Source organism: Manis javanica, chromosome 7, assembly GCF_040802235.1.
Source record: "Manis javanica isolate MJ-LG chromosome 7, MJ_LKY, whole genome shotgun sequence".
Lineage (NCBI taxonomy): Eukaryota > Metazoa > Chordata > Mammalia > Pholidota > Manidae > Manis > Manis javanica.
This window is the reverse complement of record NC_133162.1, coordinates 64,375,262-64,399,600: the sequence shown is the minus strand read 5'-3', so window position 1 is coordinate 64,399,600 and position 24,339 is coordinate 64,375,262. Positions and strand designations below refer to the sequence as shown.

At 40.4% G+C, this 24,339-nt stretch overlaps 1 protein-coding gene across 6 annotated transcripts in view; it reads left to right on the top strand.

Annotated features, from left to right (window-relative positions):
- SGMS1 (sphingomyelin synthase 1) overlaps positions 1–24,339 on the top strand; it is a 337,682-nt gene extending 313,343 nt beyond the window's left edge. For all 6 annotated transcript variants that reach the window (XM_073241069.1, XM_073241067.1, XM_073241068.1 and 3 more), the window contains 3 exons: positions 18,730–18,883; positions 21,759–21,925; positions 22,622–24,339. In XM_073241069.1, the coding sequence (XP_073097170.1) occupies positions 18,730–18,883; positions 21,759–21,925; positions 22,622–22,801 (501 nt within the window). In that variant the 3' untranslated portion in view covers positions 22,802–24,339. The remainder of the gene's footprint in view (positions 1–18,729; positions 18,884–21,758; positions 21,926–22,621) is intronic.

Sequence of the window (24,339 nt, the reverse complement as noted above, 5' to 3'; positions counted from 1 at the left end):
GTCAGTCCAGGATTAGAACGCTGCCTTGGGGAACAGTGTCAGAAGGGGAAAGAGAGATTCCGGAGAACAGCTGTACCTCCTTTAGAGTCATGCCCAGGCCTAGGTTAGTCAGCATGGGAAGGAGACTCACCAAAAGTCATCCCATCGAATGTTCTATTTGAGTGTCTCTATGTCCTTGCCACCGAATCTTGAGCAACCTCCTGTGAACCACTGCATAGCAAGGGAGCTTAACTACCCTGTAAAAAACACAAATGTACCTAGTAGTACAAACGACACAGAGGTCAGAGTCAGGATGATCTTGCCCAAGCATTTATTAGCTGTGTGGCCGTCGCTTTTAACTTCTCAGATCCTTAACTAATATATTGGCAGAACAGGGCTAATAACACTTTGTACACCTGTCTTAAGGAGGTATGAGAGTAAGAGAAGGCAGAGCTGTAGAGGCTCTGTCGATGTAAAATGCTACATAGAAATAAGAAGAGAACTTGGTATCATCATTCCACTTCACCCCTGCTTGCTTGGCCCATGCAAGTGTATTGAACAGTGAAGCATTAAGCACCCATGTGTGTTAGGAGCTAGTGTGGGGGGTGAGCAAGGGAGATGTCAAGCCCGGCCTTTGTGGAAAGCCCTCTAAAATCACCTAGTTGAAAGCTGTGCCTTATATAATAAATGTGTAAAATGCTGTAATGAGGGCCTTAAGCTGAGCCATTAGTCCTGGGAATGGAAAGGAGGGGACAGACTGGAGCAGTATTGAAGTGGATGAATCAATAGAACTTGATAATGAGTTTGAGGTAGGGAATGAGGAGAGAAAGGAAAGATTTCAAAGGTGACTGGATTTCACCTCTAGGATAATTATAAGGTAAAGAGGGGAAGCCAGCTGACAACTTTAGATTAGACAAGTAGAGCTTGAGGTACTTGTGAGGTATCTAAGTGGTAGTGGCCAGGACAGTTAGCTAGATAGGTATGAAGAGAGACAAAAACCAGAGCTAGAAATTAAATGTTTGTGATTCATATAGTCTGGATGGTGTTAGAGCTGTGGATATGGAAGAAAGGGATATTCCCGATGTGAGACACTGTATAAGGCCTATCGGTTGGTGGATAGGATAGTCTTTCAGTTAATCAGTCATCATTAAACTACATGGGAAGAGAGTAGAGCTTCAGAATACAGCTTTCTATATAGCATAGTCCTCTGAACTTAAACTTGGTACTACCATCATAGTAAACTCTGTAATTAGTATGCTTAATGCTAATACTCAAAATGTGTAGCTTCCAAGACAAATGTTCCGATAAGTATGCAGTAGTAATTTTGAAAATTGTTCTATTGTTCATTCGTTTGATGGCAGTGTACTCTTCACTTTGCAAAAACTAATAGCTGGGAGGAGCAGTCAGCATGTGAAATGATTAGTGAGAAAGAAAAGTAGGCCTCCCCTCAAATGCCACTGCGGTGAAGATAGACCATCAGGAAATCCGGAAAAGGAGTTCAGTTCCTAGATTGGCAATTTCAGGGGAGCATTTGTCCCGTATTCCAGGGGATGCGTGCGTCAGGATTACCCTAGAAGCTGCCAGGTTTTTGATACCTTGATTAACCTCTGTTTATCTCATCCCAGCTTTTCTCCAAGGAGCACATGCACAAGCCTGAAAACAACCTCTCATCGTCTTGTTCCAATATTAAAAGAAAAAGCAGAAACATTTGAGAATTCTGTGGTGGTCTAAGCTTTCTGTAATAAAGTTTTTTCCTGTTTTAGCAAACTCCCAAAAGAGAAAAAAAAAAAAAACCTACGCAGGGCCCCAGAAACAGCCAGCCTAAGGTTAATGGAAGAGAGGAAATAACATACTGTTTTCAGCTCTGTTCTAATCACCGCATTAGTTAACCTAGTGACTAAGCACTAAAGTGAGATGTGTGTTGGGTTCTGTGCTGTGGTCTCCATGGTGACCTTGGATTTGAAAACCTCAGAAAGAGTTATGTTACAGCACAGGTACTTAGCTGGCTAACGCATGAATCTGACGTGTTTTCAGTGCAGTGATTCCCTTGAACTTGAAAGACGTGTTTTATTTTTTGTTTTTGTTTTCCCCAACACACTAGGCAGTAGACCACTGTTGGACAAAGGCCACGTTTGGGTGGCTAATTGTTCAGTGAAACAATAGAATACAAGTTTAATAACAGATAGGCCTTCGTATTCTCTTATGCCACAGTCACGTTTTCTGTACTGCACAGATTAGAAAGCTCAAAGCACCTTCCTTAATTTGTTGCTAACGTGATAAGGCAGTCATCAGCCTAAAGGCTCTCTCTGCTGGCATGAATTCTCACTGGCAAAAGACAGTGAGTCTCTAGGGTTTTTTTTTAGCCATTTTTAGTTCTTTCTTACATTCTCAGATAGCAGCTTGAGTGTTCTAAGCTGCCTTCCATGTTGACAAGTTTTGATATTCTGATTAGCCCCTGCTAACCTTATCACTAGTTCAGATATGGCTTGTGTTCCATTACCAAAATAGCTTCATGTCAGCCTGCTGAATTGTGTGGAATGCAAATCGTCAGTGCTTTGATTTTTACCTAATTTTCTGCATGCCTCCATTTCTTCCTGTCAGTGTAATTTTTCTTTTTGTTCATTCTCATGTTTTCCTATTTCTTACGTATAATTTCCAGGAACCTTCCCCATCCCAAGTCTCTTCTTCACTTTCCCACTTCTCTCTGCACAGCCCTCCTCCTTTTTCAAAGATAGAAAAAATAGGAATGCACTATAGGAATGCACTAAATCATTTCTCTCATTAAAAAAAAGAAGGTTCATATTTCCCCTTTCAAGAAACTCCCCATTCATTATAGATACATTGAAAAAAAAAAAGAAAGTTTTTAGTCACTCATGACCTTATCTGCTGTTGCTATTTCAGTATATTTATTAAGCCTCTTTGCATATTTTGCTTATATATTTACAATCATGCGTTCTGTATATATTCCTGTTTCCTTATAGTTAACATTTGATATTTGCATTTTTACATGACTTTATAAACCTTGAACTTTCCAAATGGTTTTGTTACTTAAGGGAAGTCACCAGGCAGACTCACACTCTCCCAGATTATGAGTCAGGGAGATTGTAGATGTGACTTGTTTTGATAAACCAGCAGGTTGATTATTTCCTAAACAAACATTTTGAGAGAGCATGTCCCGTGTAGGGTACATTAGAGGATACACAGACGTGTAAGACGAGCATCCTCTGCTTTCACAAATGGGCATCCAGCGGCTGTGATGGGCAGTAACCCAACAGCTCACTCTCTGACTTATTCAGCCCTCCCTGTAAGAGGCATGTGGAGCCCAGTTGCCATGGAAATGTAGAGGAATGTGGCAAACCGCTCCAGGAGTGCTGGCCAGCCACCCTGAGGAGGTGCCGGCAGAGCCAAGTCTCAAGTAGGAGTTTGCCAAGTGGAGAAAACAGAGAGGGTGAGAAAGGGAGTGTGGGGGAGCAGGTGAAGTTAGATATGGCTGGGTGGGTCATCCCATGAGCCCATGCCCGGAGAGAGAGCCAGAGAGGCAAAGTGTGGGCAGGTTCAAAGGGGTCTCGTCACGCTTCTGAGGAGTGTGGGCTTTGTCTAAGGGATTTGGCCATGGGAAGCCCGGCAAGGTTTTAGCAGGAAGTAATATGTGATCACTTCTGTCTCTGCAGTGACACAGAAAGTAAGCTGTTCGGGAGGAAGGGAAGCAGGTAGACTTAGAGTGCTGCCGAATGAAGTGGTGTGTGCCAGCTTTGACTGTAAAGATTTTGTTTCCATTTTCTTCTCACAACAGTGAGTGGGAAGAAGTTGCAGCTGTTCAGAGATACTTGACCTGCTTAGTGTTTCACAGGCACTAATGGTGTTAAGTGGCCATGTTCTTGGTACTTCACATTGGATAGATAGGTGAGGCTGCTTTTGAATGCTTGTCTGAACCAGAGGTGAGGAAGGTCTACACCAGAGCTGAGAGGGCTGTGTTTGGGACACAATGGGAAGGTGACAGAGATTTTCTGTGTGGCAACAGTCATCTGGTGTGAAGAGGCACTAGGGGCAGAAAGCATTCCCTGGGGATTTCCAGAGGGCCTCAGAGGTGATGTTGTACAGCTGTACATGAGACATTGCCCTTTGTGTCAGACTGCAGGCAGATGGATGCACAAAAAGACTTTCATCCTGAGGAAGCATGCCAGAGCTTTCCAGACACTGTAGGCCAGTGGGTCTTCATCACAGTGAAATAATGACAGCAACTGATTGTAATATATTAATAAAAAAAATTTTTAATGTAGCATTAGGGAGCAAAATGTCAATAGATGTAAAAGAAATACTAGAAATAGAAATTCACCACTTATAACCACTGTAGTAACAATTCAAGCAGTAGTCATCAGTGGATGCAAAAGCCACTGGGTGAAAGGTTGGGGGCAGTAATATTTACATAATTTTAAAAAATCACAAATTACTTGATAATTAGATAAGGAGCAAAGGTGAATGTGACCAAACCAAAACCAAGAGCTAAGTGACCAAACCAATAGCAGATGTTTGTTGATATGACACATTGAGAAAGACACATTCTTGTAATATTTCTGCCAATACATTGAACCTTAACTTAAACATAAAGAAATAGTCAGATAAAACCAAATTGAGGGGCATTCTAAAAAGAAACCAAAAATGTTGATGACATGAAAAAATGCTGAGAAACTATATTAGACTAAGAGAAATTAAGACTCTGACAAGTAACCTCAGTATGTATTTCTCTGATTGGATCCTAGATTGGGAGGGAAAAAGCTATAAAGGTGTTGCTGAGACTGTTGGGAAGCCTGAATAAAGATGTCTGTTAACTCTGATAGTATTGTATCATTGTTAAATTTCATAAAGTGATTATAGAAGAAAATGCCCTTGTTTTTACATTAAGGGCTGAAGTGTCATAATGTATTCAACTTATTGTCAAATGGTCCAGGAAAAAAGAGAGAGAAAGGAGAAGCAGATTGTCAAAATACTGATAACTGAAGAGTCTAAGTGAAAAGTCTGTAGGGGTTCATTATACTGTTATTTAAATTTAGAAATTTTCAAAACAAAAATATGAGGGAAATTTTCCTTCAATTTTCACTTCATGACCAGGGTAGGCTAAAAGATCTCTCAACACATGAAGCAAATGTAATTTTGTTAAAGGAAAATCTTGTCTAACTGAAATACTGGATTTCTTACGTAACGGATAAGAATATGGGTGAATGAATACCCATACCTGACTTTTGTTTAAGATTTTATGAAGCCTTTGATAAGTCTCCTTACTAGAGGCCATGAAAAATTTGAACATTTTTACTGAGGGAAAGAGAAGCTGGTTGGGGATTACTGCTACAGATAATTACTTAGAGATGACTCCCATCTCTCCCAAAAAACCTGCCTAGTAGAGGAGTTGATGGACATTTTTGATAATGAAGAAATACAGAGAACCAAATCCTTCGGAACTGAATGGAGAGAAAAGTCTTTTTAAAAGTTGTGTATATGAATTCTAAACAGATGTGCATGGTGAAATCTCTACTTCAGATCAGTTGAGATGCTTATAATATTCATGGATGAAACTAAATCTTTCCAGGAGGGAAGCAGTCACTTTCTGGAGGAAGAATTCAAAAAAGTCTCCTTGGATCATGAATAAGCATCTGTGAGGGCTGTGTATTTAAGGGGAACCATCCAAATTTCACTTGTTGGGTGCCAGGCATTGAGTTTTCATTTAAGAACACGCCTCCTGCCCCAAGATTGACCTAACATGGTAACTGTAATGCTGCTTTAAATTTGCATAGCACTCTATTCATTTCAGCAATTACTTTTACAAACATTATCTTGCTTGGTTGGTGAGGGTTGAGTATGAGAAAGTGCTGTTCTTGCCATTGTGCAGATGAGGAAACTGAAGTTGGATTGAGTAGGTAGTTCATCCAGAGCCACCCAGATGCTTACCCCAACATGGGGGCTTGGGGTTGGATTAGGCTTATTGTCGTTCCAGTGAAAGTAACTTAATGTTTGGAGCATCCCTCCCACATAGGATAGTGTAAAACAAGGAGTTAAAATCAAATTGAAAACACTTTGTTTAGGAAGGCAGAAAATGTACAATTTGTTTGTGAATGCTTTCCGCAAAAACAGCTTGTGTAGAAATGAGGAAGTTTGATTTAAATGGGAAAAACACAAGAAAAATAGATCTTCAGTGAATAATGAATAAATATGGCTTCAGCTATGCAACTCTATTTAAATGGCATATGTAAAATGGATTAAATTTCATTTTAACAACGAAAAAAAATGAACCTGGAGACATCGTGCAGCAATTTGTTGTCTGGGGAGATGTTTGCAACAATAGGCTCTTCCCAGGGACCCAAAGGCAAGATTGTTTAGGTGAGAGGTGAGGCATTGGATCTCATCCCAACTGAGTCACTGTGTGAAACAGAGCATCTCTGTTTATTTGCTCCTCTGTAAAACGGACCTCAGGATATCTGCACTTACCACCTGATTACCTTATGAGGATACAATGAGATAATGATGGGAAAACTCTGTTAAAAGTTGCAATTTCCAAATAAACAAAAGGTAATGTGTTATTATGTAAAACCACCCTACTACTCCTTGTTTTTAACTGCCCAGTCAAGTAATAGAAGAAAGGTGTGAGAAATTCTAAGGGGCACTTTAGAGTTCCTTAGTGCTGCTGTGAAATCTAAAGCATTCATCAAACCAGTATGCACACTACCTTCCCCATGGGGGCTTCAAGGTCATGCCAAAGGACATTTGCATAGCTCAGTGTAATTCCTAAGTATCCATCAATGGTTAGGAGGGCTACATGCCAGGTGAATTTCAGGAAGTGGCAGAGCTGTGCTAGTTTTGGCCTTTGTCACGTGCGGAGTTGTGGTTAAGGAGGAAACCATAGCATGGAGCGTGTGGTTCTCAGAGGCAGACTGCTCAGTGGCAGGTATGCATTGACAGGGATGTCATGGACCTCCCTGACACCCATTTCCCTCAGCAGGTCTGATCTGTGGTCTGGGTGTTTCAGAGAAGCGTCCTTGGAGTGTCATGGATGATAGCATGTTTTCTGTTTTAGAGGAATACAGTTCTTAGGAGCAAGATAAAAAATTATTTGCCCTCGTTAGTAGGTGGAGTCTTTGAATGAGTGAATGAATGAGTACTTTGAGAACCCTGGCTGTTTATGGTCTTAGAATAGGATGGGTCTGTGAGGTAGGATGGTTGCTCAAGGAAAATTACTTTATGTGTATCTAGTTCCTGGTTTATGCAAGCTTGTGAGGGCCTGGCGTGGTAGGCAGCATATGGCTTTGCCGATAAAACGTATGTGGAGTCAGAGAACTTGGGTCCCAGTCCCAGCTCCAACACTGAACAACCAGGGGACCCACGATGACATTAGGACCTGCCTTGCTGGTTTTTCAGAGGTGCTGTAAGATGAAACAGTGGTTAGAAAGCATTTCAGCTCTTTAGCACTCACTTTCCACCCTTCATCAAAGTTACACCAAGGCCGTTGATGTATGCAATATTGTTTGATGAGCTGTGGTTCCAGGTTCTCTCTCTCCCGCCGATACGGGGCGGGGTCTGGGTGGGGGTGGTAAAGCTTTTCGAAGGACGGTACGCTTCAAATGCAGTTAAGAGAAAAAGCAAGTGCACAAGGCCATTGGCAGAATGAATGATGGTGAACAGACTATCACCAGAGCCTGGCGTAATTCAGCGCTGACAAAATGCTTGGGGAAACCTGTTTTAATAACCAAAAGCTCACTGGTTCCAACTCCTCTGGAGCCGTCAGCCTCATTCAGAAGCCTTTCCCGCCTTCTGCTCTCTGTTTCTTTCCATGCTTTGTTATTGCTGAAGTGATTTGGCAAGTTACGTAATTTCTTGGCCATTTATTAGAAGTTGAAGAAAGCTGCTTTATTTTTTCAGAAAACTGATTTTTCTGTGATCCTGGAAGACCATAATTCACATAGTGGTATACATAGGAAAAAGCTTTGTAGTGTCCACTGAGAAAGTGTTTATGTGAATGCCCCCCTCCCTACCACATCTCTGCTTTCAAAAGTAAACATTTAAAAGCGTGCTGATGGGGAGGTTACAGTTGCAGTTACAGGGAGTAAGGACCCTGCATCCTCTTTCCCACTGAACGCAACCAGGAAACGTTGGGCAGAATGTATGAAGCAACAATGTGAGAAATCTGAAAAATGGTAGCAGGCAGACTGGGGAAGGGAACTAAAATGAGAAGTATCGAAGATCCAGCCATGAGTCTTCTGTTTTTTCCTCACATATCTTTGCCTCCACTCAAAGGCAACCTAAATCCCAGAACTGCAGAACTCCAGGAGAATCCCTCTCTTTCTAGCCCAAGAAGCAAGAATGGAAGTCCCCTTGGGACAGAGACTGGGAGAAATCCTACCAATTTCCATGCAAACCTTGTTAATATGTGGTGTGTACATTCTAGACTTTTTCTGAACATATTTTTTTAAAACATAATTATACCATTTTGTTTTGTTTCCTCTTAATAGAAGAAAATATTTATGATGCAAACTTACTACACAATCATTGGAAACTTATTTTTTTAATATTGTACTAAGCAGTTATAGCCTAGCTCAGTGCATTTGAACCACCTCAGATTCTGGTTCACTATGTCCAGAGAGTGTATTTACACAGGCTTCTGGTGTCACCCGTGTGTCTCTGGCTCACACTTTGCATAGCAAAGAGGCAGCTATTTGGCCGTTCCTACCTAGCTTGTTTGCAGATTGTTGTTTTTATAAATGATGTTGCAGGGGGATAGTTGTATACCAAGTTTTCCTTCATATTTGGGGTCATTTCCTTGAGACAGACTCCTGGAAGCAATGTAACTAAATTTGAGGTTATGGCTCTCTAGATTGCTGATCAATACTGGCAAATTTTTTGCAGCAAATTTTGCCAGCTGTAATAAATTCATTACTCCCCAAGCTGTAGGTAAGGAAATTGAGGCTCACAGTGGTTCAGCGGGTCACACAGCTCATTGGTGGAAGGCCCATGGTTTTAGCCCAGCCTGTCTGCTTCTGAGGCTGGGGTTGCTGCTGCCTCCTCCCTGCCCTGCTGGCTGCTCCATTCACACCCCAAGCCCCCACCCCGACCCTCACCCAGAGGGCCTGTTTGAGAAGAATGTGACATTTTACCTGCTCCACCATTGGCCCTTTTTTTCAGTTTTGTCAGTCTGATATGGGAAAAAATGAGCTCCTGTTAATGTTAATTTTTTTTTATTTTGGTATCATTAATCTACAATTACATGAGGAACATTATGTTTATTAGACACCCTCCTTCATCAAGTCTCCCCCACATACCCCATTAGTCACTGTCCATCAGCGTAGTAAGATGCTATAGAATCTACTTGTCTTCTCTGTGTTGCACATCCCTCCCCACATTATACATGCTAATCATAATGCCCCCTTTCTTTTTCCAACCCCCTTATCCCTCCCTTCCCACCTATCCTCCCCAGTCTCTTTCCCTTTGGTAACTGTTAGTCCTTTCTTGAGTTCTGTGATTCTGCTGCTGTTTTGTTCCTTCAGTTTTTCCTTTGTTCTTATATTCCACATGAGTGAAATCATTTGGTACTTGTCTTTCTCCACCTGGCTTATTTCACTGAGCATAATACCCTCTAGCTCCATCCATGTTGTTGCAAATGGTAGGATTTGTTTTCTTCTTATGGCTGAATAATATTCCATTGTATATATGTACCACATCTTCTTTATCCATTCATCTCCTGATGGACACTGAGGTTGCTTCCATTTCTTGGCTATTGTAAATAGTGCTGCAATAAACACTGGGATGTATATGCCTTTTTCAAACTGGGCTCCTGCATTCTTAGGGTGAATTTCTAAGAATGGAATTACTGATTCAAATGGTATTTCTATTTTTAGTTTTTTGAGGAACCTCCATAGTGCTTTCCACAATGGTTGAACTAATTTACATTCCCACCAGCAGTGTAGGAGGGTTCCCCTTTTTCCACAACCTCGCCAACATTTGTTTGTCTTTTCGATGGTGGCGATCCTTACTGGTGTGAGGTGATATCTCATTGTGGTTTTAATTTGCATTTCTCTGATGACTAGCAATGTGGAGCATCTTTTCATGTGTCTGTTGGCCATCTGAATTTCTTCTTTGGAGAACTCTGTTCAGCTCCTCTGCCCATTTTTTAATTGGATTATTCGCTTTTTGTTTGTTGAGGTGCGTGAGCTCTTTATATATTTTGGATGTCAACCCTTTATCGAATCTGTCATTTATGAATATATTCTCCCATACTGTAGGATGTCTTTTTGTTCTTCTGATGGTGTCCTTTGCTGTAGAGAAGATTTTCAGCTTGATATAGTCCCACTCGTTAATTTTTGTTTTTGTTTCCCTTGCTGAGGGAGATATGTTCATGAAGAAGTCACTCATGTATATGTCCAAGAGATTTTTACCTATGTTTTTTTCTAAGAGTTTTATGGTTTCATGGCTTACATTCAGGTCTTTGATCCATTTCGAATTTACTTTTGTGTATGGGGTTAGACAATGATCCAGTTTCATTCTCTTACATTTAGCTGTCCAGTTTTGCCAACACCAGCTGTTGAAGAGACCGTCTTTTCCCCATTGTATGTCCATGGCTCCTTTATCATGTATTAATTGACCATATATGTTTGGGTTAATGTCTGGAGTCTCTTCTGTTCCACTGGTCTGTGGCTGTGTTCTTGTGCCAGTACCAAATTATCTTAATTACTGTGGCTTTGTAGTAGAGCTTGAAGTTGGGGAGCGAGATCCCTCCCACTTTATTCTTCCTCCTCAGGATTGCTTTGGGTATTCGGGGTCTTTGGAGGTTCCATATGAATTTTAGAACTATTTGTTCCAGTTCATTGAAGAATGTTGTTGGTAATTTGATAGGTATTGCATTAAATCTGTAGATTGCTTTGGGCAGGATGGCCATTTTGACAATATTAATTCTTCTTAGCCAAGAGCATGGGATGAGTTTCCATTGGTTAGTGTCCTCTTTAATTTATCTTAAGAATGTCTTGTAGTTTTCGGGGTATAGGTCTTTCACTTCCTTGGTTAGGTTTATTCCTAGGTATCATATTCTTTTTGATGCAGTTGTGAATGGAATTGTTTTCCTGGTTTCTCTTTCTACTAGTTCATTGTTAGTGTATAGGAAAGCCTCAGATTTCTGTGTATTAATTTTGTATCCTGCAACTTTGCTGTATTCCGATATCAGTTCTAGTAGTTTTGGAGTGGAGTCTTTAGGGTTTTTTATGTACAATATCATGTCATCTGCAAATAGTGACAATTTGACTTCTTCTTTACCAATCTGGATTCCTTGTATTTCTTTGTTTTGTCTAATTGCTGTGGCTAGGACCTCCAGTACTACGTTGAATAACAGTGGGGAGAGTGGGCCCCCTGTCTTGTTTCTGATCTTAGAGGAAAAGCATTCAGCCTCTCGTTGTTCAGTATGATGTTGGCTATGTGTTTTTCATATATGGCCTTTATTATGTTGAGGTACTTACCCTCTATACCCATTTTGTTGCAATTTTTTATCATGAATGGATGTTGAATTTTGTTGAATGCTTTTTCAGCATCTATGGAGATGATCATGTTATTTTTGTCCTTTTTTTTGTTGATGTGGTGGATGATGTTGATGGATTTTTGAATGTTGTACCATCCTTGCATCCCTGAGATTAATCCCACTTGATCATGTTGTATGATCCTCTTGATGTACTTTTGAATTCACTTTGCTAATATTTTGCTGAGTATTTTTGCATCTATGTTCATCAGGGATACTGGTCTGTAATTTCCTTTTTTGGTGGGGTCTTTGCCTAGTTTTGATACTAGGGTGATGCTGGCTTAATATAATGAGTCTGGAAGTATTCCCTCTTGTTCTATTTTTTGGAAAACTTTAAGGAGAATGAGTATTATATCTTCTCTGTGTGTTGTCTGATTAAACTCCACGGTAAATCCATCTGGCCTGGGAGTTTTGCTCTTGGGTTGTTTTTTGATTACCAATTCAATTTCTTTGCTGGTAATTGGTCTGTTTAGATTTTCTGTTTCTTCTTTGGTCAGTCTTGGAAGGTTGTGTTTTTCTAGGAAGTTGTCCATTTCTTCTAGGTTTTCCAGCTTGTTAGCATATAGATTTTTATAGTATTCTCTAATAATTCTTTGTATTTCTGTGGGGTCCATCGTGATTTTTCCTTTCTCATTTCTGATTCTGTTGATGTGTGTAAATTCTCTTTTTCTTTTTATAAGTCTGGCTAGGGGCTTATCTATTTTGTTTATTTTCTCAAAGAACCAGCTCTTGTTTTCATTGATTTTTTTCTATTGTTTTATTCTTCTCAATTTTATTTCTTTTCTGATCTTTATTATGTCCCTCCTGCTGATTTTAGGCCTCATTTGTTCTTCTTTTTCTATTTTCAATAATTGCCTCTTTAGACTATTCCTTTGGGATTGGTCCTCCTTCTTTAAATATGCCTGGATTGCTATATACTTTCCTCTTAGAACTGCTTTCGCTGAGTCCCACAGAAGTTGGGGCTTTGTGTTGTTGTTGCTATTTGTTTTCATATATTGCTTGATCTCTATTTTGATTTGGTCATTGATCCATTGATTATTTAGGAGCATTTTGTTAAGCCTCCATGTGTTTATGAGCCTTTTTTACTTTCTTTGTACAATTTATTTCTAGTTTTATACCTTTATGATCTGAGATGTTGGTTGGTAGAATTTCAATCTTTTTGAATTTACTGAGGCTCTGTTTGTGGGCCTAGTATGTGGTCTATTTTGGGGAATGTTCCATGTGCACTTGGGAAGAATGTGTATCCTGTTGCTTTTGGGTGTAGAGTTCTATAGATGTCTATTAGGTCCATCTGTTCTAGTGTGTTGTTCAGTGCCTCTGTGTCCTTACTTATTTTCTTTCTGGAGGATTTGTCCTTTGGAGTGAGTGGTGTGTTGAAGTCTTCTAAAATAAATGCATTGTCTTCTATTTCCTCTCTTAATTCTGTTAGTATTTGTTTCACATATGTTGATGCTCTTATATTCAGTGCATATATATTTATAATGGTTATATCCTCTTGTTGGATTGACCCCTTTATTGTTATATAATGTCCTTCTTTATCTCTTACTTTCTTTGTTTTGAAGTCTATTTTGTCCAATACTAGTACTGCAACACCTGCTTTTTTCTTCTTGTTGTTTGCATGGAATGGAATATCTTTTTCCATCTCTTGACTTTTAGTCTGTGCATGTCTTTGTGTTTGAGGTGAGTCTCTTGTAAGTATCATATAGATGGGTCTTGCTTTTTTATCCATTCTGTTACTCTGTGTCTTTTGATTGGTGCATTCCATTCATTTACATTTAGGGTGATTATTGAAAGATATGTACTATTGCTATTGCAGGCGTTAGGTTCGTGGTTACCAAAGGTTCAAGGTTAGCTTCTTTAGTATCTTACTGTCTAACTTAACTCACTTATTGAGCTGTTATAAACACTGTCTGGTGATTCTTTATTTCTCTCCCTTCTTATTCTTCCTCCTCCATGCTTTTGTGGGTAGTTGATTTTATTTTTTGCCTTTAGTTAGTATTTGATTGTTCCGCTTTCTTTGCTGTGATTTTATTTTCTCTGATGACATCTGTTTAGCCTTAGGAGTGCTTCCGTCTAGAGCAGTCCCTCTAAAATACCCTGTAGAGGTCATTTGTGTGAGGTAAATTCCCTCAACTTTTGCTTGTCTGGGAATTGTTTAATCGCTCCTTTGTGTTTAAATTATAATCATACTGGATACAGTATTCTTGGTTCAAGGCCCTTCTGTTTTATTGCATTAAATATATCACGCCATTCTCTTCTGGCCTGTAAGGTTTCTATTGAGAAGTCTGATGATAACCTGATGGGCTTTCTTTCTTAGGTGACCTTTTTTCTCTCTCTGACTGCCTTTAAAACTCTGTCCTTGTCTTTGATCTTTTCCATTTTAATTATTATGTGTCTTGATGTTGTCCTCCTTGGGTCCCTTGTGTTGGGAGTTCTATGTGCTTCTGTAGTCTGAGAGGCTATTCCCTCCCCTTAGTTTGGGGAAGTTTTCAGGAATTATTTCTTCAAAGACACTTTCTATCCCTTTTTCTCTCTCTTCTTCTTCTGGTACCCCTATAATGTGGATATTGTTCCATTTTGATTGGTCACACAGTTCTCTTAATATTCTTTCATTCCTGGAGATCCTTTTATCTCTCTCTGTGTCAGCTTCTCTCCACTCCTGTTCTCTGGTTTCTTTTCCATTAATGGCCTCTTGCATCTTGTCCATTCTGCTTTTAAGTTCTTCCATAGATTGTTTTATATCTGTATTCTCCCTCCTTAGCTCTTGCCTATTTCTCTGCAAGTCCATCAGCATGGTTATGACCTTTATTTTGAATTCTTTTTCAGGAAGATTGGTTAAATCTATCTCCTCAGGTTCCCTCTCAGGGGAGGATGTCTGTGTGATTCTGGTCTGGATCAAATTCTTCTGCCTTTTCATGGCAATAGCATTGGTAGTCGTAGGCAGTTAGCGCATGTGTCAGCTGGGAGAACAAAGTCCCCTTCCACTTGCTCCTGGCCTTCCTTTCCTGGGATAATGGCAACCCCTAGCAGCTTGTGCACACAGATGGGGTCTCTGAGTCTGGCCAAGCCACTCTGGAGTAAGCTCTGCGTGGTTGCTGTGGGCGTGGCCACTTTCAGGCTGCTGCTATGCTATGGTGGGGTGCGCCAGAGGGGGACGGTCAGGAGGCTGTTTATTACCGTGAGGGGCCTCAGAGCTGCCCTGCCGCCCCGGGGGTTAGTGCGCCCAGAGTTCCCCAGGATTCCCAGCTGCTGGGCTAAGTGTCCCGGGATGCCTCCGTCCAGCTGTGGGGTCCCTGTCCCTTTAAGACGTTCAAAAAGCACTCTCTTTTCTTTTGTCCCAGGGGCACCAGCTGTGCGAACCCACTCACAGGTTTTGCTGTTCCATGTCCCTAGCATCCAGCACCCCACACACTGTCTGTGCACCCAGTGCGGAAGGCTAGGGCTGGCTATTTAGCAGTCCTGGGCTCCCTCTCCCTCCAGGCTCCAACTCCTCTCCTCCTGCCGGGAACTGGGGGGAGGGGCGCTCGGGTCCCCCCGGGCTGGAGCTTGTATCTTACGCCCTTCATGAGGCGCTGGGTTCTCGCAGGTGTAGATGTAGCCTGGCTGTTGTCCTATATCGTCTGGTCTCTCTTTTAGGAATAGTTGTATTTTCAAAGATATATATGGTTTTGGGAGGAGATTTCTGCTGTCCTACTCACACTGCCATCTTGGCTCCTCCACTTCCTAATGTTAATTTTTATTGCTACTTGTTTGACAGAGTTTGTGCCTCAGGCTTGTCATATCCTTTGTCCTTTGATACATTTTCTTCCCAAAATTGTTCTTACTCCCTTGATTTGCTGGGTACAGGATAAAGATGTTAATATATTCCTACCATTGTTTTGTAATTTGTCTTTTAATTTGTTTGCTTTTTTAAGCATAATTAGAATTGTCTGTGTAGCTGTAACTATCCATCTTATTCCATTCCTCACCAAGCTGTAAGAGACCTGCCCTCTGCCAGGGGTGTGACAAATGTGGAAAGATATTTTTAAAAGAAAGTTTAGGTGTTTTAAGAGCACTTATAAAAAATGCAGCATTAATTTATGGCTGTTTTTCTTCAGTGCCATGTTTACCTCATAATTTCTCCCTCCCTCCCCACTACACATACTGTTTCCCTACAAATATTTCCCTGCAAAAATGGGAAAACAAATTCTGGGGTGATGGTGCCCGGGAGTATGCTACATAGTTTTCAAAACACAGATGGAGTTTTGGAAGGATGATTTGAAATTATGTAAAATGAAGAGCATCCTCACCTTTTTCTGTTATTCTTTTTCTATGTTATCAATTGTTATAACAGGAGTGGACCAAACTTTTAAAACTTTAAAAAATATTTTTATCATGTTTATTATACATGCATGAAACTTAAGAATAAAATTGCTCTTCACAACTTTTTATGAAACCAGTAGTCCCCGAACCCTGACCCTGCTCCAGCCCACTTTCCTATTCCCTTTGAACTCTTTCAGTGGAATTTTGTGGTACTTACCCTCAGATCTTTAATTTCTCTTACAGAGTTCTTGTGTGTGTATGTGTTTACTCTCAGATCTCAAAGGAACATGGTAATATTGTTTCTTTCTGGGCTCTCCTAGAGGCTATCTCATCATGGACATCAGCTTACGAAGGCAGGGCTCCAGTCTTCCCACCGCACCCCCGCGGCTGGCAGGGGGTCTGTGCCTTTCCCTTCCTTCCCGGTGCCCACCACGGGAGCTCATGCTCCTTAGTCCATCTTCCCAGTGCAGTTTCCTGTTCTTGATTTAGAAGTTTTTTTTACAGTTTGGAAAAACTATTCATAGCCGTCATGTAGTTTCCTGTAATTACTTTCCCTTTGCTGTACAATGCTTTGTTTCCTGTAGAGTCAGTGATTGCCTTGCTTTTTGCTTTATTAGTTTTCTGTGTACTTATTCACTCCCACATGACCCTCCTTGGAATCCAGTAAGAGGCACCGGGTGTTCTGCCAGCGTTGTCTCCCTTAGGGTGCCCAGAGCTCGGACCCCCCGCCTGTCTGCTTTCTAGGGCTGCTGCATAGCTCATTGGCTCTCCCTGCATTGGCATCCAACCCTATCCTATCTTTTTTATTTTTCTGTTTACCCCTTTGCTTTGTATCTGTAATTTCCCAAGGAATACACAGATGGTAAATATTTTGAAATCTTGTATATATGAAAATGGCTTTAGTTTATCCTTTCATTTCTGCTCAGTTAATAATATGGCTAAGTATAGAATTATAAGCTGGAAATCATTGTCCCTCAGAATTTGGGGGCATTTTGCTAAAGCCTTTTGTTTATCAATACTACTCTTGAGAAACCCTGATTCTTGATCCTCGTGTGAGGCTTGTTTTTAATCTCTGGAGCTTTTAGGGTTCCTGGTTCGCCTTCAGGTTTTTTAACTCTGTGATGCTGAGTCCGCTTTGTAGATCTGTTTTCTTCTATTGAGCTGGGTATTCGTTAATACCATGCATTTGGAAATCCATATCCCCGGTGTAGTGTGTTTAACCTGCCATCATCAACTAGAAGTCTATATAAATATTTTAAAGAGAAATTAAAATGAAATATTTCCCAGAGTCTGGAATATTATCAATTAAATGTTGAGAAGGGATCATGGTGATTAAAATTGGCTAACCAGAATTTAAATGAGTGCTGATAAACATAGAATGAGGATAGTCGCATATTTCATTTGACAGAGCAGAAAACGTTGCAGTAAGTGAGTTGTTCAAGTCATTTATTACTCTAATATCCAGCTCAGACCTAAATCAAGAGACAGGTAGATGTATTTATAAGCATTTTTCACTCTTAGAAAAAGGAAACCATGCAATTCTACCCACATAATTTCAGAAGATTGAAGGTATATCCTATTCAGTCTCTTCTTCGAATTTGGTCCCCAAAAGTCACATACCAAAAATTATTAATGATTTTGACTGCCCTAACTCCTAGCTGCTTTAGCTAAGTTAGTAGAACAGTTGTCCTCTAGACCAACTATGTGAATTATATCTCTAATGTTTTCCTAGAGATTTTCCTCAAAATGGCAGTGGTGGTGGTAAATCAGTCAGTGTAGTAAAAATAATTGGGCAGACATCTCCAATGTCATATAAAAAGTGCTAACATCTCAGGACCATTCTGAAGCCACATACCTCACCTCCAGGACCATATTCCTTCCAGCACTGTCCAAAGAACAATGACCCTAGTAAACTTTTCTTGGTGGGAGAGGGGGATGAGGGGGTTATGTGTCCTAAAGTACACTTGTAAAGGGTAAACACTCCTGTGTATCTCCTATACTCTCAGTAGCTACACTGACCACTTCTATGACCTGTGTGTGGGGTTTTTCCCCTACACCAAGCAATTCTCCAACTCTTTTAACTCAGTTCTGACACTCCCTCTAGACAGTGTCAGATCCCACTGGCTAAGGGCTCTCTCTCCCATTGTCTGTCTCCAAACTTCAGACACTGGTCACAAGTCCACGTTGTCACCTGTGCTTCTGACCCACCAGCTGTAAGTTGGAAGTTCCCATGACCCCCTTGTCAGGTTCCATTGATTGGCTAAAGCTGCTTACAGAACTCAGAAACACATTTTACTTAACAGATCACCAGTGTATTATAAAAGAATATAACTTCGGAACAGGAAGATAGAAGAGATGCATAGGACAAGGTGCCCAGGAATGGGTGTAGAGCTTCCACGCCCTCTCTGGGACCCGCCACTCTCCCCATATTTCTGCATGTTCTCCAGCCTGGAAGCTCTCCAAACCCCTGTCCTTTTGTATTTTTGTGGAGGCTTCATTATGTAGGATGATTAAGTCATTGGTCGTTGATGATTAACTCAGCTTCAGCCCCCTCCCCTCCTTGGGGGTGGGGCAAGTGGAACTGAAGGTTCCAGCCCTCTGGTCACCTGTTTGGTTCCCCAGCAAGCAGCCCTCATCCTTAACAGCTTTGCCAAAGTCACCTCATTAACCTGAACTCAGGAGCACTTGAAAGAGCCTTGTTCAGAATAACAAAAGACACCTGTTTCTGTCTTATATTTTGGCAAATTCCAAAGGTTGCAGAAGTTCTATGCCAGGAACAGGGACAAAGAACAAATATGTGTTTCTTATCACAAGATCACAAAGCTGATACACATATAAATAGTAACTACAGCACACTTCCCTGCGGGCTAAATAATGAATCTTGTTTTCTCTTTCCCCACCAGCTTTTTGGAGACTGGGAAGCCCAACTGCGGAGAATAATGAAGCTCATTGCTGGCGGTGGCCTTTCCATCACTGGCGCTCACAACATGTGTGGGGACTATTTGTACAGCGGCCACACGGTCATGCTCACACTCACTTACTTATTTATCAAAGAGTGTAAGTTTAAAACATCCTGCCCTTAGCATTTCCTCACCTGCCATTTCCCACAGTCTCTGAAAAGTCTGCGGAAGCAAGACTGGAGGCCTCAGCAAGGGTAGCACGTCAGCTGAGCATCACGGCCAGATAAAGCACCCAGGGAAATATCTGTGGTAGGAAGTAACTGCTCTCTTGATGGGAAGGGCTCGTTTACTCAAGTCTCAGCTGTCGTACTGGGGAGTTTTACTGGAAGAAGCCAGATGGAAATCTCATAAGGACACAAAAATCCAGTGTCAGGCCTGGTAGAATGATGGTAGATCATGTATGTGTACTCAGCAGCCATTTTTTCCAAGCTCCTGGCACTGTGCTGTAAGCTCAAGGCACAGTGGGGGGTCAGTGGCAGCTCTGCCTTCATAGAAACCATGGGCTGAAGGACACTAAATGATGCAGGCACTAAATGGGAAATTTCCTTTTAAAAGTGTATTTAAAATATTTTATTACAAAACACACACAAAATAATATTAAGATGCCCTGTATACTGCTCAGATTTAATATATATTAGTATTTACCATATGTGTTTAAGATAATCCTTTAAAAAAACAAAATATTAATAAATGGTTAAAGCCTTTCTACCCCTCCCCTTCCCATTTTCCTATATGTTTTTGTACTTGTGTATCATTGTTTTGTGGGTTTTTCAATTTTACATAAATCGTATCATGCTGTATATATAACCTGTCACTTTTTTCTCTCAAATGGTTTTTGACACATGAGATTGGTTCATTTTAATTGCTGTTAGTATTTTAGTACTATAAATGAACCACAGATTATTCATTCCTTTCTCTACTTGTAGGAAATTCACCTGTCCTCAGTATTTTACTATTTGAAACAGTCTCAATGAGCATTATACAGGCAGTTTCCTTAAAAAGCAATAAGTAAAACCAGGGTGCTGGTACCACAGAGGAGGGACACACATCATACATAGTCTGGAGGTGTCTTGGGATTGTGTGCACCTTCTAGAACTTTAGTGTGGTTGGCATTCAACATAGTGATAATAATGAGAAGTGAAAAATGAACTGGTAAGTAGGGACCAGGTCATGGAACATGCTTTGAGCCAGGAAAATGAGGCTGAACCTCCATTCTGATAGAGATGGAGCACCCAGTGAGAGGTTATAACCAGTTGGGGCAGTGTCATCTTGACCTTCAGAGAGGGAGAAATCACCCTTGCAACAGTTTGCAGGATTGCGGAGGGGCAGTACTGGAGACCAGGAGAGAAGTTAGGGGACTGGCTGCTGCTGTAATCCAGGAAGAGGTGTAGTGGCCTGACTACCAGGACGGCATTGGGGGTGAAGAGAAGTGGAGGGAACTGAGAGAGATTAACAAAAAGTCGGTAGGTAACAGGATCAACTGGGAGCACAGGAGACAGGTGGTGAACTGAAGGGTGAAAGCCCAGTCTTGGTCTTAAAAAACTAAGGGAACACAGGGAAAGAGATGTGCTTCTTCAGGACACCAAGAGAACAAAGAGCAGGTGTTTTGCTTATACTTAGTATGTGGCCAAATCGAGTGAATTCTAACACTGTCTCTTCAGAATTATCAGGGCACCCTCCGGCTCTTATGCTGGCGTGTAACCAGGCATGGAAAGTGGGAACCAAACAGGTCTGTTGTCAGCAGCTGCTGGGGAAGCATTCCTGCCCCCTGCTGATACTCTAGTGGGGTTAAGCCTTCTCCTTAAAGATAAAGCAGTGTGCCATACTGGGAAACTTGGAAGACAGGGGTTACAGACTCTGATTTTGAATCGTGGTATTACTGCTTACTAGCTCTGTGACCTTGGGGAAAACGCTTAGCCTCTATAAGTCTCAGTTTTCTTATATTTAGAAAGAGATACCGATAACTACTTCATGAGAGAGGTTGTAAAAACAGGTGGTATATAAGGACACTAATAAAATTGTGTGGAGAATGAGTGGTAGCACTATTTGTTGTCACCCTGCAATGGCAGACCCTTTGCCTGTTTTGTTCATTGATCCCACTACCTAGAGCACTTCCAGTCCTGGCACACAGTAGATGCTCAATAAATATTGTTTGAATGAATGACTGATTCTTGGACTGCATGAGAATCCAGTAAAAGCCTGAATTTTCTCCCCTGAGTGGGGAGGGTAGATCACATTCAAACAACATTTTTGCCTAAAATTTAAGATCTTCTGCAGCCTGTCCATGAGAATACAAGGTAGGAAGGCCTGAACCTATGGACAGAGATTCTGATGCCTCCCTCAGGTGACTTCCCAAATGGAAGTACAGACAAGTATTTATTTGACACTACGCTGCCTTTGGGAATGCACTTGGACTAGAATTCCTGGGCATTTGGATTCTCTCTTACTTGTATTTGAGAAATGGAAATTTCAAAGACTTTCAGATTAGTATGTGGTTGCAGAGTTTAGAAAACAGTAAGACAGTTGCATCAGTATTAATTGCCTAGTACATATATGAAGATCTAAAGACCAAAAGGTATTGATTTTTGTATAGAGCATTAACCCCAAATTATTTACAGGGAAATTTTCTTAAATGTCAGTAGACAGATTTTTCATTTATTTGTTTTTATGGAGCATAATGCATTAACCTGCCCTTATTTGTCCTTTGTAACTATATTTATGGCTATATGAATCATACAATAACCAAATATAAATTGTTATTGCTGATAAAATTACTTTATAAAATAAAAGCTGCCTCCATTCTAACCTTCATTACATATAAGCTAAAGCCCTTAGATTTGCCAGCCCACGCAATCTGTTTTCAGAAGGAGAGACTCCAGGTAATTAGATTGAGAAGTCATAGCAAAGATGTGATTGGGTGCCCTTGGTGGTCCTTGAATAATGGAGCTATTGCAAATTTGTACACTTTCCAGATTCCCCTCGACGACTCTGGTGGTACCACTGGCTCTGCTGGCTTCTCAGCGTGGTTGGAATCTTCTGTATCCTGTTGGCGCATGACCACTATACTGTGGATGTGGTGGTGGCCTATTACATCACCACGAGACTCTTCTGGTGGTACCACACCATGGCCAATCAGCAAGTGAGTTTCCCCCCCTTCTGATTTTATTGCTCCTGGCTTGGTGTTGCTGGCATGGCAGGGGAAGAGGGCAAAGGATCCACAGATGTCTTAAGTTTCTCTTTTCCTCAGGGCTAGTCAGCTAAAATGATATTGTCTTTTGTGATGTTAACCTACATCAGAGTCAAACATGAACAAGAAATGTGTTACATAATGACATAGGAGATTGCATCCTTCTAGAACAATCATCACACTCTCATTGTCCCTGAAGAATACTTTCTAAGCTATGCCTACCTGTTGCTTGGTTTTCATTCCTACCCTCTTCTCCGTAGCAGCTTAATACCTGACATTAGTTATATCTGTCTGTTTCCATCATAGAAGAGAACTGAAACAGTGAGGTATTATTTATAGACGAGATTGAATAAACCCGAGGTTTACTTAACCACAAGTCTCCTTATACTCCCCAAATTGGGGTTGTTTTCTACTAGAGTGTGGCCTGGTTAGCAGATTTAATTTAGTACACAGTGTCGGATGTTGGTGAGGGTACGAAATGGGACATGTGGGTAGACATGGGGCAGGTCTAGGGTCCTTTTTGAATTTTGATATGGAAGATATTTGAACTGAATTGAAAGATTATGAAAAAATTGTGTATGTTCCTTTAGGGGCTGGAACAATTACTTGTTCTTCCTGACCTGAATTTTCCTTTCTTTGTTATCTTAGGTGCTAAAAGAAGCTTCCCAGATGAACCTCCTGGCCAGGGTGTGGTGGTACAGGCCATTTCAGTACTTTGAAAAGAATGTCCAAGGAATTGTACCTCGATCTTACCATTGGCCCTTCCCCTGGCCAGTAGTCCACCTTGGTAGGCAAGTTAAATACAGCCGGTTAGTGAATGACACGTAACAGCTGCACCAAGTCGGGGAAAGAGGAACTGTCCAAAGTGCTAAGAACTCCATGAGAGAAGATGCCATAAAATAAAACCTCCCTAATCCTGTTATCTTTCAACCTTTCAACAGTTACCTTGACTTAACCTATTGAGTTACCTGGTCAGCACTGTGATCTCTTTTTCTCTCCAAAGGACCTGAGTTGGACAACAATAAAGAAAATGTAACCTATCATGCACTGTACACAGTTCCTGTTCATAAGTTTGGAATTTACATAATCTATGACCACCGTGTTCCTTTGTATATGAAGCAACAGCATAAATGTAAGCTTTTATATCATAAGTTCTGGTCTTTCCAGTCACATCTGGAAATAAATGTATTATTTTCTTGGGAAAACATACTTTTCATATTTCTTGCCCCAAAGATTGGGCTGTAAGCCATTTTCTAGCAAATGTCTCTATGAAGGTTTCTAAGTACCTGAATGGGGTTTGATTCTGAAATCTTTCTACGTGTTGCATCAATATTCCAATAAAAATGACAGACACAGAAAGGTTTGGTAACTTGGGGTTTTGTAAAAATCAGACAGTGTGTCAAAAAGTGCAAAAAAAAAAAAGGTTTCTGTTATAAAGTGATTTTCTAACTATTTCCTAACTTTATTTTTCAAAATGATCTTATGAAAACCAAATTTAAAGATTTTTACATGTCAGAGAGAACAAAGTTTAAAATGTTTCTTGGGAGAGAAATTTGTCTATGTTTCTAGTGCCTTTCTTGTCTTTATTGTATGGTCAGTAGGCAATCTTAAATGTTTTTATTTAAAATAAAGTATTCCATGAAAATATAAATGTATGTAGACACTACTAAATTTTGCATTTATAGCTAAATTAAATCAGAAGACTGCTTAGAGTTTTTAAATTGCTACTAATTAAAGAATGGGGGAATTAATTAGAAAGTCAGAGCCTGTTCCCATATTGTGAACAGTTGGTGGTGATGTGTACCACTTAAATTATTTTATTGTCTATTTGGTGGTTTGGTTTTAACTATACAATGAAAACAGCCATGAATACTTTGTTTTTAAAAGAGCGTTTTGAAAATTATCACATATCTAAAACTTGAAAGCTATAAATTAGTTACCCAGACTCTCACGACAGTTTTGTTGAACAACAAAAAGAGATCTATTTCTTTAAAATATTTTGTGCAGAAACTGCATGTAGCTCTGAGTTTTACTCCTAACATTAAGTATGTGTGGGGAAGTATTCTCTTCTATACTTGCCAATGTGGAGAACAAAATAGTTTTTTAAGAATGAAGAAGTATATATATCCATTCTGTATTTTACGTGCAGCAGAATTATCTTCCATAGGGTTTTTTGTGTATTCACAAGGTGATATTTGTATTGTAAAACAATAATGGTGAAGGAAATAAAAAGGCTTTTAAATTTTTGTTGTTTTAAATCTTTGTAAAGTTATTATTCCAGAGAATATACTGATATCTTAACAGCTTACCTAGATCATAAATTAATCAAAATGCACTTTTTAATAAAAACTGATACTTCAAATGAA